We start from the raw sequence: 14,812 nt of genomic DNA, 5'->3' as shown, positions 1-14,812 counted from the left end.
TGGACAAAAAACAGGTTCCAGTTATGACCATTACGCGTAGAATTTCGAAATGAAACCTGACTAACTTTTGTAAGTAAGCTGTAAGGAATGAGCCTGCCAAATTTCAGCCTTCCACCTACACGGGAAGTTGGAGAATTAGTGATGAGTGAGTCAGTCAGTCAGTCAGTCAGTGAGTCAGTGAGGGCTTTGCCTTTTATTAATTAGTATATATATATATATATATATATATATATATATATATATATATATATGCAGCTGGAGATCCACAAAAGGAGAAAAAAGATAGATAGATAGATAGATAGATAGATAGATAGATAGATAGATAGATAGATAGATAGATAGATAGATAGATAGATAGATAGATAGATAGATAGATAGATAGATAGATAGATAGATAGATAGATAGATAGATAGATAGATAGATACTTTATTAATCCCAAGAGGAAATTCACAATCATCAGAGGATAATGCTTAGACTTACAAGAATCAAAGGCAATATACAGCAAAAAATTGGCTATCATATAAGAATGCCATCAACAGACACATGGACATAAATCCAGCATATGCAAACTTAAGAAGAACATGTTCATAATAAATAAACTGTACACCCAATACCCCCCCTCCCCCCCCGATCACACTGACTTAGCCACCTCCCACACCCTCCCCCCCTCCACGTAATTTTTTGCTATATATTGCCTTTGATTCTTGTAAGTCTAAGCATTATCCTCTGATGAAGATCCCTGGCAGGGGTTGAAAGCTCAGGAATAAAAACTACTTTATGATACGTGATTCATTTTTCTCCCTTTGTGGATCTCCAGCTGCAAATATGCAAACCGTATCACAGACCTTCTCTTCCATATATATATCGGAACAAGAGTTTCCCCTCAGCATTTGTAAGGATGTCACCAATTATAGCACTTGACCTTGTTGGAGGTGGAGTTTTCCTGATTTCAAGAAAAAAGAGAGAAAAGGAAGCATAACAAAATCAAGATTTATCCTATCAAATGCTTCTATTATTTCATCAAAACGGAACAACAGAACATCACTTTACATCCAGTTACACACAGTAGTTAGGTGTTTTTAACTTTTCCTCATTCACTACCCACGGCTGTCAGACTGCTCCCTGAACTCACTGGTGGGACTGTTTTGGTTCACATTTCGGAATGGTCCCATTTCAATTGTGTTTTGCTATCATTTCATCATTTGGGACATTGCCGGCTTTCATCTATTTTTCAATCTTTGCTTTAACTGTGCTTTCACATTGGACTCTGTGTGTAAGTGGATGTTTGTTTTCATTTTGTAATTTATATATGTTTCATACAGTAGTTAAGACAAGGGAGGTCAGGTCTGATTCATGTTTTTTTCTATTACTGTCTAATGTATTCATGTTACACCAACTGAACCTTAATCCTTTTTTGTCCGTCATCTGGGGAGTTTGAGTGGAGGATAGGTAGGAAACTGACTGGTAAGTATGGTTTTTGTGGCCGACTTCACTCTATCACAGCCAGAGAGTGTCGCTAGCTGAGCATGAGTGCAGTTGTTACACATTTTATTATGTTTTCCTGGAATTAATGAGAATATATTTTTTAACAGATGTTACTCAAAATTAATAACTATCTTATAATTAGTGTAAAAGCTTCAAGTTTGTTAATTTTTTGTTTTGTTTCCTTGGTAGCTTTCCGTGTTACGGCCCAAGACAGGCCTTCAATACCTCAGGGTTGTTCAGATGGTGGCTGTTATCCTGCAACAGGCAATCTGCTGATCGGTCGAGCAGACAAACTCGGTGCTTCATCAACCTGCGGCTTGGGGACTGAAGAAGAATACTGCATTGTCAGCCATCTTCAGGTAAGTGTATTGACATCAAAGTTTTGCTTGTTGCCATAAAACCAGATCATTCACACCTATTTTATTATGCTTATGCTATTTTTAATAAAATGGAGTACTTGCCTGTGTTAATGTATCTTTTTATTTAATATAGAACATTCACTGGTAAGCTTCATCTTGCAAAGAGGGTAAATGAAGGTGGGATTCTATACAGGACCTTTAAACCTATTTTAATGTAGTTTGTGCTAGGAAGATGTCAAAGCCAAGCCAAATTTCATTTAAAGATGTTGAACTGGATTTGGATTTGGAAGATTAGATAGATAGATAGACGTAGTTGGTAGAAATGTGTAATTTATATTGTAATCTTGTAAGAAAGTCATGCACATTATTTTATTTGAGTTTGGAAAAGATTTGCATTGTTGTTTTATTTAGTTTTTAACTGAGCTGAAATGTGTTTTAGTGCTTAACATTTTTTATTTTGAAAATACATTTATTTACTTAAATAAATTTATCTAAACCTATTTTGCTAACAACAAAAAGGCTTGAAAGTTAAATTTATAACATGGATTGTATTGTAGATTGTTGCAAATATGAACTTCAATGTTCTCTGTTACTGTTTACTGTAGCTGATGAAAAGCAAGACTTGACATTTGCTACAAATAGAAATTAGAACTAGTATTATATTAAATATATAAATGTATAAACATACCAGTGCCCACCACTACCAGTCAAATAAATTGAAAGTGATTTGCTGTTGATTGCTGTAGTTATATGCCATAACTCTCTCCAAGGTACTGAAACAATCCCACTTTTAAGTGGCAGCTCTGTGGTTTCATTCTGTGTTAATTACTGTATTTATCCATTTACAACTCACTTTATTCAGATTGGGGTTGTGAATGCTGGAGCCTATCCTGGCAACATCTTGTGCAAGGCAGGAACTCACTCTGGGTGAGCCATCGGCCCATCGCTGACCACATGCACACCTTCACTGTATCATTGGGGGATCAAGTTATAGTCTCATTTTAACCATACTAAGATTTTTATGATGGGGAGACCAAAGAAGTCAAAGAAAAAAAAATGCAATCCTAACATGGAAAGAATGTGCAAACTTCACCATAACCAGTGCCTATGCTATGCTACAGTAGGTAGGCAGTGTGTTGACATTGTGGGTTCAAATCCCACTACTGACACTGTGTGACCATCAGCGAGTCACTTGACCGGCCTATGCTCCAAACGGAAAACCAAAAGAAATGGAACCACTTGTATCAGAAATATTGTAAGTTGCCTTGGATAAAGACATCAGCCAAATAAAAATAAATGTAAATGTACCAGATCTGTGACTGTGAGGCAGCAGTGTCACCAGTGTTGTTTGGCAGTAAAATATACAATATCAGTGTTCAGTAATAAATGTAAATAAATAAATAATTAAATTGAGTGAGTTCAGTGTTTGTAGTATGCTGGATATTTTGCTACTTTGATTGGTCTTTTTAAGGTGATGATCACTAGAGATGTAATTCAGTAAATGCCAAACTATTTCTGATCTTTATGATCTGAAAATATCATTGAGAGAAGCTAATGTGCTTTCCTGTTAAATACTGAATTGTGTTTAAAGCTCTGCATGTGACTTATAAAGCTGTTTACCACAAGACACCAGAATACTTACAGTGCCTTGTGAAAGTATTCACTGCCCTCGGTGTTTGTCCTGTTTTGTTGCATTACAAGTTGGAATTGAAACAGATATTTGGGTGGATGGCACCATCTGATTTCCATCACATTCTCATCACTTTGAAGGTGGGATTTTTTTCAATGTTTCAGAAACAATAATTAGGATAAAAAAAGGAAATCCTGAGTGTGCATAGATACTCATCTTACAAAGTCAATACTTTGTAGCACCTCCTTTTGCTCCAATTCCAGCTTCAAGTGTTCCTGGGAATGTCTCTATTAGCTTAGCACGTCTCGCCATTAAGATTTTTGCCCATTCCTGAGGACAAAACTGGCTCTCACACCATCAAGATAGATGGTTTGCATTGGTGTACAGCAATCTTTAAATCATGCCCATGGATTCTCAATTGGATTGAGGTCTGGGCTTTGACTCGGCTATTCCAAGATGTTTAAATGTTTCCCTTTAAACCACTCCAGTGTGACTTTAATAGCACGTTTAGAGTTATTTGCTGCAGGGTGACCCTTTATCTCAGTCTTAAAACTCTGGTAGACTGAAACAGGTTTTCCTCATGAACTGCCCTTTCCTTTAATCCTGACCAGTTTACCTGTCCCTGCTGATGAAAAACATCCCCATAGCATGAGGCTGCCCCCATCATGAACAAACTCCAGACTTGATTTCTTCTTTTTATTTTTTTGTGGCCACCCTTCTGTAAAGCCCCACTCTGTGGAGTGAACATCTCAAAGTGGTCCTCTTGGCAGATACTCTCATCTCTGCTGTGGATCTTTGCAGCTCCTTCAGTGTTTGTATCATCCATCCATCCATTTTCCAACCCTGAATCCGAACACAAGGTCACGGGGGTCTGCTGGAGCCAATCCCAGCCAACACAGGGTACAAGGCAGGAACTAATCCCGGGCAGGATGCCAACCCACCACAGGACACACACCAAGCACACACTAGGGCCAATTTAGAATCGCCAATCCACCTAACCTGCATGTGTTTGGACTGTGGGAGGAAACCAGAGCACCCGGAGGAAACCCATGGAGACACGGGGAGAACATGCAAACTCCACACAGGGAGGGTTAGGGTTAGGGTTCATCATCTCTGATTAATTCCATCCTTGCCCGGTTGTGGATTTTGGGAGGTGGCATCTCTTGTCAGGTTTGCAGTGATGCCATATTCTTTCCATTCTGTTGTAATAGATTTAATGTTTTATGGCAAGTTCAAAGTTTGGGATATTTTTTATAACCCAATCCTCATCTATACTTCTCCACAATTCTGTCTCTGACCTGTTCAGAGTGCTGCTTGGTCTTCATGTTGCTTGCTTAGTGGTGCTGCAGAGTCAGGGCCTTTCAGAGCAGTTCTATTAATACAGATATCATGTGACAGATCATGCGACACTTTAACTGGGCATAACTGGACCTTAATCAACTAATTATGTGACTTCTGAAGTTACTCTATGTACATTGTGGACACCATATACATTTGCCTGACAATTAAGATCATTTCTGTGTCTTCTGTACCTTTTGTGTAACTCTTGGTAAACTATCTTTGAGGTTTGTAGCTTAGAATTTCTGAAAAATGTTTCCTAGATCTTTTTACAAAGTACATTTATCTCACTATACAAACTCATACTAATAAACAATCAATTCTCTTTTGTTAATATATTTGTATGGATCCACGTGTAATAGTTGTATCTAGATAATTATTTTATTTCGCTTGTTAGACATTACTGTCTGCGGTGGGTTGGCACCCTGCCCGGGATTGGTTCCTGCCTTGTGCCCTGTGTTGGCTGGGATTGACTCCAGCAGACCCCCGTGACCCTGTGTTCGGATTCAGCGGGTTGGAAAACGGATGGATGGATGGACATTACTGTGAATTCAGGCATTAATTAGTGAAAGCATAGTTGTAGCACATTTTATTTTAAACTTGTAAAATAACAACATTTTATAGCCATGTCTCAGTCAGCTTGTGCTTTGTAAATAGAATGGCCAGAAGGCTTAAATTTTTGTTATTTTTGAGCCACTTTGTGTTTATGGGAAATTGTTTTGAATGTTCACATCCCTTGGGTAATAAAACCCTTTTGTCACTTCTGTGCTCTTTTAGTTGTCATTTGGATTTGAGGATGAAGCATGAATAGACCTTAGAGGTCACAATATTTAATGCATTTTAGCATTGTATAACAAACAAAAAGTCTACCAATGTAAATGATAAGGTTAAAGAAAGCTTTTATTTAAAAAGTGCTAAAATTGTAAAAGAAAAATACTGTAGTATCATAGTTTTTCTTTTTTTTTTTGTACAGCAAGAAGACAAATGCTTTACATGTGACTCCCGAAAACCATATGACGTGATCACAAAGAGGAGCCACAGAATAGAGAATGTCATCTACATGATGGATGAAGAGATGGATCTGACTTGGTGGCAGTCATCAAATGGTAAAGGAAACTCTGTCTGTCTGTCTGTCTGTCTTTCTTGGCACTTGAGCTTGGTGGCAATTTTGAAATCTTGAAATGTGTAAGAGGAACTCTGAAAAACATAATGTTGATTTTCAACACAAAACGCAGGCTGATGAAATCATATTAAAAACAGGGCTAGCACTTCTTCTGTATTATCTTGCAAGTGAAAACATCTCTACTTCAGTTTAGAAGGAATTATGATAGCGCTGTACTGGACTATGCAGTGTTCTTTTAATTACAGCCTGAATAACTAATGAAAACTGTGCACTGTGGTTGTTTGCATTTTTTCCTTTAATTACTGACTCAGGGTTATCGTATTGTACATGTGTTTTTCAGGGATGGAGGAAGTCAACATTCAGTTGGATCTTGAAGCAGAATTCCATTTCACTCATCTCATAATGAAGTTTAAGGTATATTCAGGAATGCATGAGGGCATTCTTTTATTCCATTGATAAGAGAAAGAAATGCTATAGCCATATAATAACTTTGTTATAATCATTGCTTGTGTTAAACAATGTTAATTTAGTATTTAAAAAAAAAAAAACACATTCATAAAATTACATATAGACGTAATGAATGTTTAGATAAATCCATTTATTTCTGGTAGATCACCTGAACATTTGTTGCTGTTGTTCATAGTTTGTCTGATGCATAACTCAGCCCTTGTTATTTTAGATAATACAAATAATAACAGCTTATTAAAAGCGTGGAACAGTATGCATTTCCTCCCTGAGGCGTTTTTATGGAAAGCTGTCAACTATTTTAACTTTTAATCCATGTTGTTTTAACTTAGACTTTACAAGTTGTTTAAAATAATATTTTTTTGGAAATGTCAACATGTCTGTGAAGTGGGCTATGGTGGAGGGCTTAAAGTACACCTGAACCAGTAAGCTGCAGAGCAAAGACTAGCAGCCGGCTACTGTGTAACTTGAAATGTCACTTAGCCTGCATTATTTTGGTACATACAGCATATAGTCTACAACTTGAAACACTAAGATATTTCTAACAAAGATTAAATGAGGTCTGTGAAACAGTAATAGTTATTCATTCTTCTTATTTTGTATTTTTCAATGAATAAGAGTCACAACATTGCACTTTTACATTTTAATATTTTCAGAAGACTGCTTCATCATGACGAGATTTAGTTAAAGTGGTTTCAGGAAATGACTTACATACTGAAGAAGTGACATTATGTCAGTAACAAATCGGAAGCCAAACAATCACTAAAAATCCTGTCACAAGTTTCAATAAAGAAATTTCAGGTTCTTCATATACTGTAGATTGAAGCACAAATCTCAAGGACATCTTCCTTTGTATTTGAAGTATTATTTTTTTATTTATACTGTTTAAGGACCAACCTTCAAACTTAAAAACATTTCTTGATTATCTTTTTATCACGCATTATTTGAAAAATATAATAATAAACACCAACACCAATTACAGTTATGTTTCTCTTTTCTCTTCATGTCTCTGTGTTCTAGACGTTTCGACCAGCTGCAATGATTATTGAGAGGTCTGCAGACTTTGGCCGCTCCTGGAAGCCTTATCGCTATTTCTCATACAACTGCACTAAGATGTTTCCCACCATTCCTTTTCGGCCACTCCACCACATCAATGATGTCATCTGTGAGGAGCGGTACTCAGATATTGAGCCTTCTACAGAAGGAGAGGTCATTATATGCATATCTAATGTGAATAGCGTTTGAATTAGTAGGCTCTTTTCACTAAATTGCTTTGTTTTGCAGGTTATTTATAAGGTTCTGGACCCTTCCATCAAAGTGAAGGACCCATATAGTCTTGAGATCCAAGGTAGGAGACATAATAATGCAAATACTCTTATAAAATAAAATCTTGAGGGTATTTTTTCCCTCAAGATACTGTAATGTATCATTTACTGTACATCATATCTGTAAAGAGTTTTCTCCCAACGGTGACTTAGTTAACACACAAATTAATGTAAACCTTTTTTTTTAATTCTTTAGATAGATAGATAGATAGATAGATAGATAGATAGATAGATAGATAGATAGATAGATAGATAGATAGATAGATAGATAGATAGATAGATAGATAGATAGATAGATAGATAGATAGATAGATAGATAGATAGATAGATAGATAGATAGATAGATACTATCTAAAGAATTTAAAAAAAAGGTTTACATTAATTTGTGTGTTAACTAAGTCACCGTTGGGAGAAAACTCTTTACAGATATGATGTACAGTAAATGATACATTACGACTCCTTATATGTTTTGAAGATCTGAATGAGTCTCTTCTGTCCGTTATACCACATTTTGTAAAAGGAATACAATCTCTGATTTACAGCTTTATGCTTTAGAAATTCGTTCTGGTAACTTCTTCTCAGACTTTCAACTATTGTGATATTAGCATCTCCTTCAGCATGAGAGTTCAGTGGCCCATTGCAGCTGATTACTTCTTTCTGCAGTACTGAATTTCTTTTATTCAAGCCTGAGATTGACAAGGGGATTAGTCATAGTGGTAGTAAAATAAAGAATGCTAAAAACAATAAGAGTTGAGGATGGGAAGTCAAGTGATTGCTAGGCACATGATGTATATACCATGTGACCCATGACATCATAAGAGGGCATGTTATAAAAGATGGTTCTAAGTATTGTGGCTACTCGATCTTCATACCCTGCCTAATTTCCATGGTATGTGCAGACCATTTTTCTGCAGTAATGCACTGCGTTACACTTTAGCACACTGCCCAATCCCTACCATAAGTTTCGAAGTTGAAGCTCAAATCATGAAAAAGTCCTGCAATTCACCAAAATGCCCACTAGAGAGTGTTCACAGTCAACCCCTGGCTAGATACAAGAACTGATACAGGATCTTTAAAAAATAAAAAAAGTTTATGTCTCACAAATTCACTGTAACTAAAGAAAGAACACAAACAGCAAATGAGTTGTAAATAACAAAGGCAATCCTAATGCACACAGAGTTCCAATAGGGTAATTGAATGGCAATATCAAAAAAGAACAGAGCAGAAGGTCAAACATCCAGAAATCACAATAAGCAGAAGCAGAAGACACAATAAACATTCACTGACTCCCTAGCGTATTTGAGTAAATCGCTGGGGACTGTGGGAAACCCTCCACCTTTAAAGGGCTGAGGGAAGTCCTTGGCAGTGATTGCCTTGTAAAGATGACTGTTACCAACTCTTTAATCAAGAGGCAGTAATTTCACGTAAAACTAACATAGTTCTGGCTACCACACACTGATCATAGAGTTCATGGACATAGTTCACTATAAAATTCTATATAAAATCTCTGAAAGTAAAACTCACAAGACTCACTTGTTAATAACTACAAACTCAACTTCAATATGATCCTGAAATAAATTTAAATGTCACATAATGTTGTAAAGTAGAACAGTTTCAAGGTAGCATGAAAATATTGCTCATGGGTACTGACAAACATTAAACTGTATCCAAAATTTTTACAAATACAAAAGAAATATTTTGAAAACAAAAACAGAACTTTTTGGATAATTCTAGTTGTGGATGTAGTGTTGCATTTTGGGTACAAATTTAGCAAGCTCCCTTTAATGTGTCACGTCTCATATGTTTGACTGTAGCTATGTCTGACTTCCCTTCACTAATGACCCTCATGTCTCAGACACTCATGATATTATCACCACTTCTTTTTTTTTCCTCAACGGGCATCTCCATTCTTTGCATTTTTTCATTGGGAGCTGCCATGTTGTTGATGGCAACTACTCCGGCACGGATATCAACATGACATGATTGCATGTGCAGACTCGCTTCCAAACTGTGGATTGTGAAATCAAAGACTTGTGATAGCTGAAAGTTAAAGCACTTCAGGTTATGACTTCATTCTGACTTTTTTTTTTTAATCTTTTATTGAATTTATTAAAATCATATAACATTCTGTACAATAGATAGATAGATAGATAGATAGATAGATAGATAGATAGATAGATAGATAGATAGATAGATAGATAGATAGATAGATAGATAGATAGATAGATAGATAGATAGATAGATCTTTATTGTCATTGTCACTTTTACAAAGGAACAACAAAATTGAAGGTGCAGTCGACTCAGTGTTAAGAGTAAGAGTTAAAAAGACAAGAAGAGAGAAAATAATAACAAACCGAATAGTAATAAAAGTACTTTACAAAATATACAAATTGCACTTGTTGACTTAAGTCTATATTGCACATTGGGAGAATGATACGGAGCAGTTTTATTCTGAGTTCAGGGCCATGATTGCTTTTGGATAAAAGCTGTTTTTAAGGCGGTTTGTCCTGGTTTTCATTGCTCTGTACCTCTTGCCCGATGGCAAAAGCTGGAAGACGCAATGACCGGGATGTGATGAATCCTGTGAAATGTCTATTGCTTTTTTGTGGCATCGGGAGGTGTAGATTTGTTCCAGAGTGGGGAGGGTACAACCAATTGTTCGCTCTGCTGTCCTGACGACCCTGTGGAGCGCTTTCTTTTCTGAGGAAGTGCAGCTGCCGTACAACGCACACAGTCCGTACGTGAGCACACTCTCGATGGAACAGTGATAAAAAGCAAGGAGCAGATTTTTGGGGAGATGGTTCTTTGTGAGGATTCTCAGAAAATACAGTCTCCGCTGCGCCTTCTTCAGCAGCTCCTTGGTGTTGGCGTTCCAGGTCAGGTCATCCTCCAGCTCAGTACCCAGAAACCTGAACACCGGGACCCTCTCCACACAGGCCCCGCCAATGATGAGTGGCTGGATGTCAGTTTTGTTTTTTCTAAAGTCAATAACAAGCTCCTTCGTTTTGTGGTGTTGAGGAGCAGGTTATTGACTGTACACCACTCTGACAGCTGCTCCACCTCGTCCCTGTATGCCAGCTCACCCTCTTTGCCCGAGATGAGTCCGACCACCGTCGTGTCATCCGCGAACTTTATAATCTTGTTGCTATGGTGAGTGGGGACATAGTCATATGTGTAGAGGGTGTAGAGGAGCGGGCTGAGCACACAACCCTGCGGCGTCCCGGTGTTGAGGCTGAGAGCAGTGGATGTGAAATTTAACTTAATCAAGTCAAACTTAACAAAACTAAATTCAAATAAACCCCCACCCATGAAAAAGAGCGGAAGGCCAACAGCCAGAGTAAAACAATTGAGAATAGTAAAGAGAGAAAGACGTCTTTTCCCCCAATATAAATGGTTATTAAAAAATGTTATTGATTAATTCCTGCCAGGTTTTAAAAAAGTTTTTTTAACTGAGATTTTTGAATAACGTTTTCATTTTGGTAAAAGACTTTGGTGGAGTCTTTACCCTTGCCTAAGTCCTGGATTACTGTTTTGATCAGCCCTAAAACAGGCTATTCTCTATTACTAAAAAGTATTTTGACAGTCTGTTTGGACCTGCCTTTTCCAAACATTCTCAATAGAAATAATAATAATTATTACTTTTATTTATAAAGCATTTTACTCACCACTCAAAGTGCTTCACATGGAGAGAGGGGAATCACTTCAACCATTACCAGTGTGTAGCACCCATCTGGATTTTGCAACAGCAGCCATTATTGCACCGGTGTGCTTACCACACATTGTCTAATGATACTAAAACACTTGGTTTCTAAATGTAATGCAGTTTTGCATAGGAAATATTTGAGAAAGTATTTATTAATTCCCAAAAGAAACTGGATGAGAATTGCTGTGGCATTGCATTGGTTCAGGCTCTCTTGCAAGGTGTAGTGGGCTGCTTGTAGCAAGATCAGAATCAGAATCATTTTTATTCTTAATGTGCAGGAATTTAACTTGGTAGCTTTGGACTTGCTTATAACAGATAACAACGTCACATACAAATAACATAAACACAAGAGTAAATCAAAAAGTAAAGGCAATTTGAAAATTACACAGTAACCACAACAGATAGAAACTGACACAATACAACATGTTTGCGATGGCTTATGGGTAGTTCAAACATACACAGTGCAGCACTGTCTTTAGTCTAGCTCAGGGGTAGTCAACCTTTTTATATCTACCGCCCACTTTTGTATCTCTGTTAGTAGTAAAATTTTCTAACCGTCCACCGGTTCCACAGTAATGGTGATTTATAAAGTAGGGAAGTAACTTTACTTTATAAAATTTATAAAGTAGAGTTACAGCAAGTTAAAGCATCTATATATATAAAATCCCTATGTGCGTCCAGGTATCCGTGTGTGGGTGTCTTCTGGTGAAGTGCGCATGCGCGGGGCATTGTGCGATGCGCAATATTACTGTCAGAGAAAGTTAGAGGCATTTTAAGGAAATACAAACCAGTATTACTGCGAGAGGAAATTAAAGGTACACAATACAGTGACGCATATTACAGCCACATACAAGCCAGTATTACTGTCAGAGGAGATTAAAGGCATATTACCGACGCGCACGCCTGTATTACTGCCAGAGAAAATTAAAGGTATATTACGGACGTACAAGCCAGCGGACATACAAGACGGTATCCTTCAAAAAGGGCGACCTCAATTGGCCGCAGAGAATAAAGGCGCGCGTAAATAAAGATCTGCACCTTTGTTCCTCTTCACATATTCCAGAGCCATTTGAACTAAATTATCTGCGAACGCCTTTATTCGCCATGCTCAATTGAGGTCACCCCTTTGAAGCTCGCCTTTTTGTGCGCGCCCTTAATAAATAGAGCCTTACAAGACAGTATTACTGTCACAGAAAATTAAAGACACACAATACACGGCAGCAGCCCACAAAGAACGGTCAGCTCAGCAAGTAAACATCAACAAAAGAAAGGCTGAAAGAAAGAAAAATACGACCAACAAAAAGAATGAGGTCAAAGTCCCTTGCCATTTAATATAGACTGTTCCTACTAATGTTTATGCACTACTGTTCTAGCGCCCATTATTGTAACGGGCTAAATGACTAGTATAATAATAATTACTTACCAAGTACTTTATGTCGGATTTTCGCTAAGTTTGGCAGAATAAATCTTTATAAAACAACTTACTATAGTTAAATTAGTTGATTAGTATGTAATCGCAGCACCGTTTGGTTGCTCCGCTACCGCCCACCATGAAAGCTGGAATGCCCACTAGTGGGCGGTAGGGACCAGGTTGACTACCACTGGTCTAGCTGAAGCCAAGCTTAAACAAACATGGACAATCCGCTAAGGGATTGCACCATTGCTGAACATCACATTGTAGTGAGATACATTTAGGCAGAGGTATTGACACCTGCTGGAATTCATCAAAGGATATTGGCCCAGCATGTAAGTGAAAACAGCCTGACTCAACAAAAAGTTAGGCTTAAAGTGGGAAGAACGAGTATATCCGATGAAGGCTCAATCTGGAGGACCATCAATATCACCCACATCAGTCGACATCAGCATGGTGAATGCCTAAGAAGACTGACAGATTATGTTGTCCGCCGTTGTTGCACATTTCGATATCAGCTACAGATCTGCACACATCATAGTACATGACTGTAAAATGTGTGCAAGATGGCTACCCAAACAGCTTACTGATCTGTACAAGTATCTTTAGGTGTGAATTTCAGCAGGTTTCACTCACTCTGCAGAAAGAAATCTCACTACGGTGCATTGATCAACAATCATGCAATCCCACAGCGGAGTGTTCATGTCCACTTGACCTTAGCTTCAACTAGACTGCGTGTGTATGAACTACCCATAAGCCATCATGTATTGTATTGTGTCAGCTGCCATCCGTTGCGTTGCTTTTTGATTTAACCTTGTACTGGCCTCACTGAATCTCCTGTTCAATTATCCAGCAAGCTAAACACCTTCATGCAATAATTCCCGGAACCACGAAGTGATGTAGAGAATGTTTAATTACAAAAATGGTGTGAAACTGTAAATACAAATACAAACAAACACTAATAAGTACTTGTATAAGTAACATAGAGTAAATACAGCAGCATTTATAACTAAGAGCTTAACAGCCAAAAGCTCAGTAAATTTATGTAATGAAATACAACATTTACTTTGACACTCCTTAACCAAAGTTACTTAAACAAAGACTATAAAACTAGAAAAAAGAGAACTTACAGGGAATGCCTTCACAATGGCTAACTAAGCAGGATGGCGAAGGATTGTTTGAGAGTACAAACACAGAGGTAATAAACACACCATGCTTACTGCTGCTGCACTCACTTCCTACTTCCTACTTCCTGCCTCCTGTCACATGGCTTCCTGCTTGCAGCAGTAGCATTAGGATTTTTATATTAGGATTACAAAGGTTTGCAAAAACAATTAGAACCAGAACAAACCTTGTAATATAAGTTAAACAACATACATTATAAAGAGTTGCAGAATAGTGCAATTACAAAGGAGATATGCAAATGAAATGGAAAGTGTGAGTTTGTATAGTGTGTATGCACACACTCACACCTTCATATGTGAAAGAACACATGAATAAGCAAGGAAAATAGCCTAAATTATTGGTTTTGTGAGTGTTATGGCTCTGGGAAGGAAACAGATTTAGATGTCTATGAGCTTTAGTTTTAGTTGACCTGAAGCATTTACCATAGGGGAATTTTTTTAACAAGCAAACACCTGGGTGAGGTGAATCCTTGGTGATCCTGTTGACATGGTTGATGACACCAGAAACATGCAGGTGTGCAACAGATGGAAGAGCACAGCCAGTTATTTTCTCATCAGACCTCACAACACGCTGTCATTTATTTTTTGTAGTTGGCCATTGCTGAACCAGACAACAATGGAGAATGTGTTCACACATTCAGTTATGGCCTTGTAGAGTTGTACTAGGATGGGCCTGGGTAATATTTCATTTCTTTATTTGGCATAAGAAGTACATTTGCTGCTGAAGCCTTCTTAGTGATGGAAGTGGTGTTAATGTCCCACCTGAGAGTGTCTGTGACAGATATGCT

The 14,812-nt window shown here is 37.6% G+C and overlaps 1 protein-coding gene across 2 annotated transcripts in view; it reads left to right on the top strand.

Annotated features, from left to right (window-relative positions):
* Positions 1–14,812, top strand: part of lamb2l (laminin, beta 2-like) — a 168,664-nt gene that overhangs the window by 66,664 nt on the left and 87,188 nt on the right. The window contains exons 3-7 of one of the 2 annotated variants that reach the window (XM_028825429.2): positions 1,676–1,845; positions 5,787–5,919; positions 6,277–6,350; positions 7,422–7,610; positions 7,686–7,749. In XM_028825429.2, the coding sequence (XP_028681262.2) occupies positions 1,676–1,845; positions 5,787–5,919; positions 6,277–6,350; positions 7,422–7,610; positions 7,686–7,749 (630 nt within the window). Of the gene's footprint in view, positions 1–1,675; positions 1,846–5,786; positions 5,920–6,276; positions 6,351–7,421; positions 7,611–7,685; positions 7,750–14,812 lie in introns of those variants that run through there. The other variant, XM_028825430.2, reaches the window with a different exon arrangement.

Source organism: Erpetoichthys calabaricus, chromosome 18 (assembly GCF_900747795.2).
Source record: "Erpetoichthys calabaricus chromosome 18, fErpCal1.3, whole genome shotgun sequence".
Classification (NCBI taxonomy): domain Eukaryota; kingdom Metazoa; phylum Chordata; class Cladistia; order Polypteriformes; family Polypteridae; genus Erpetoichthys; species Erpetoichthys calabaricus.
Note: the sequence above shows the minus strand (reverse complement) of the source record. Positions and strands in the feature narration are given on the sequence as shown.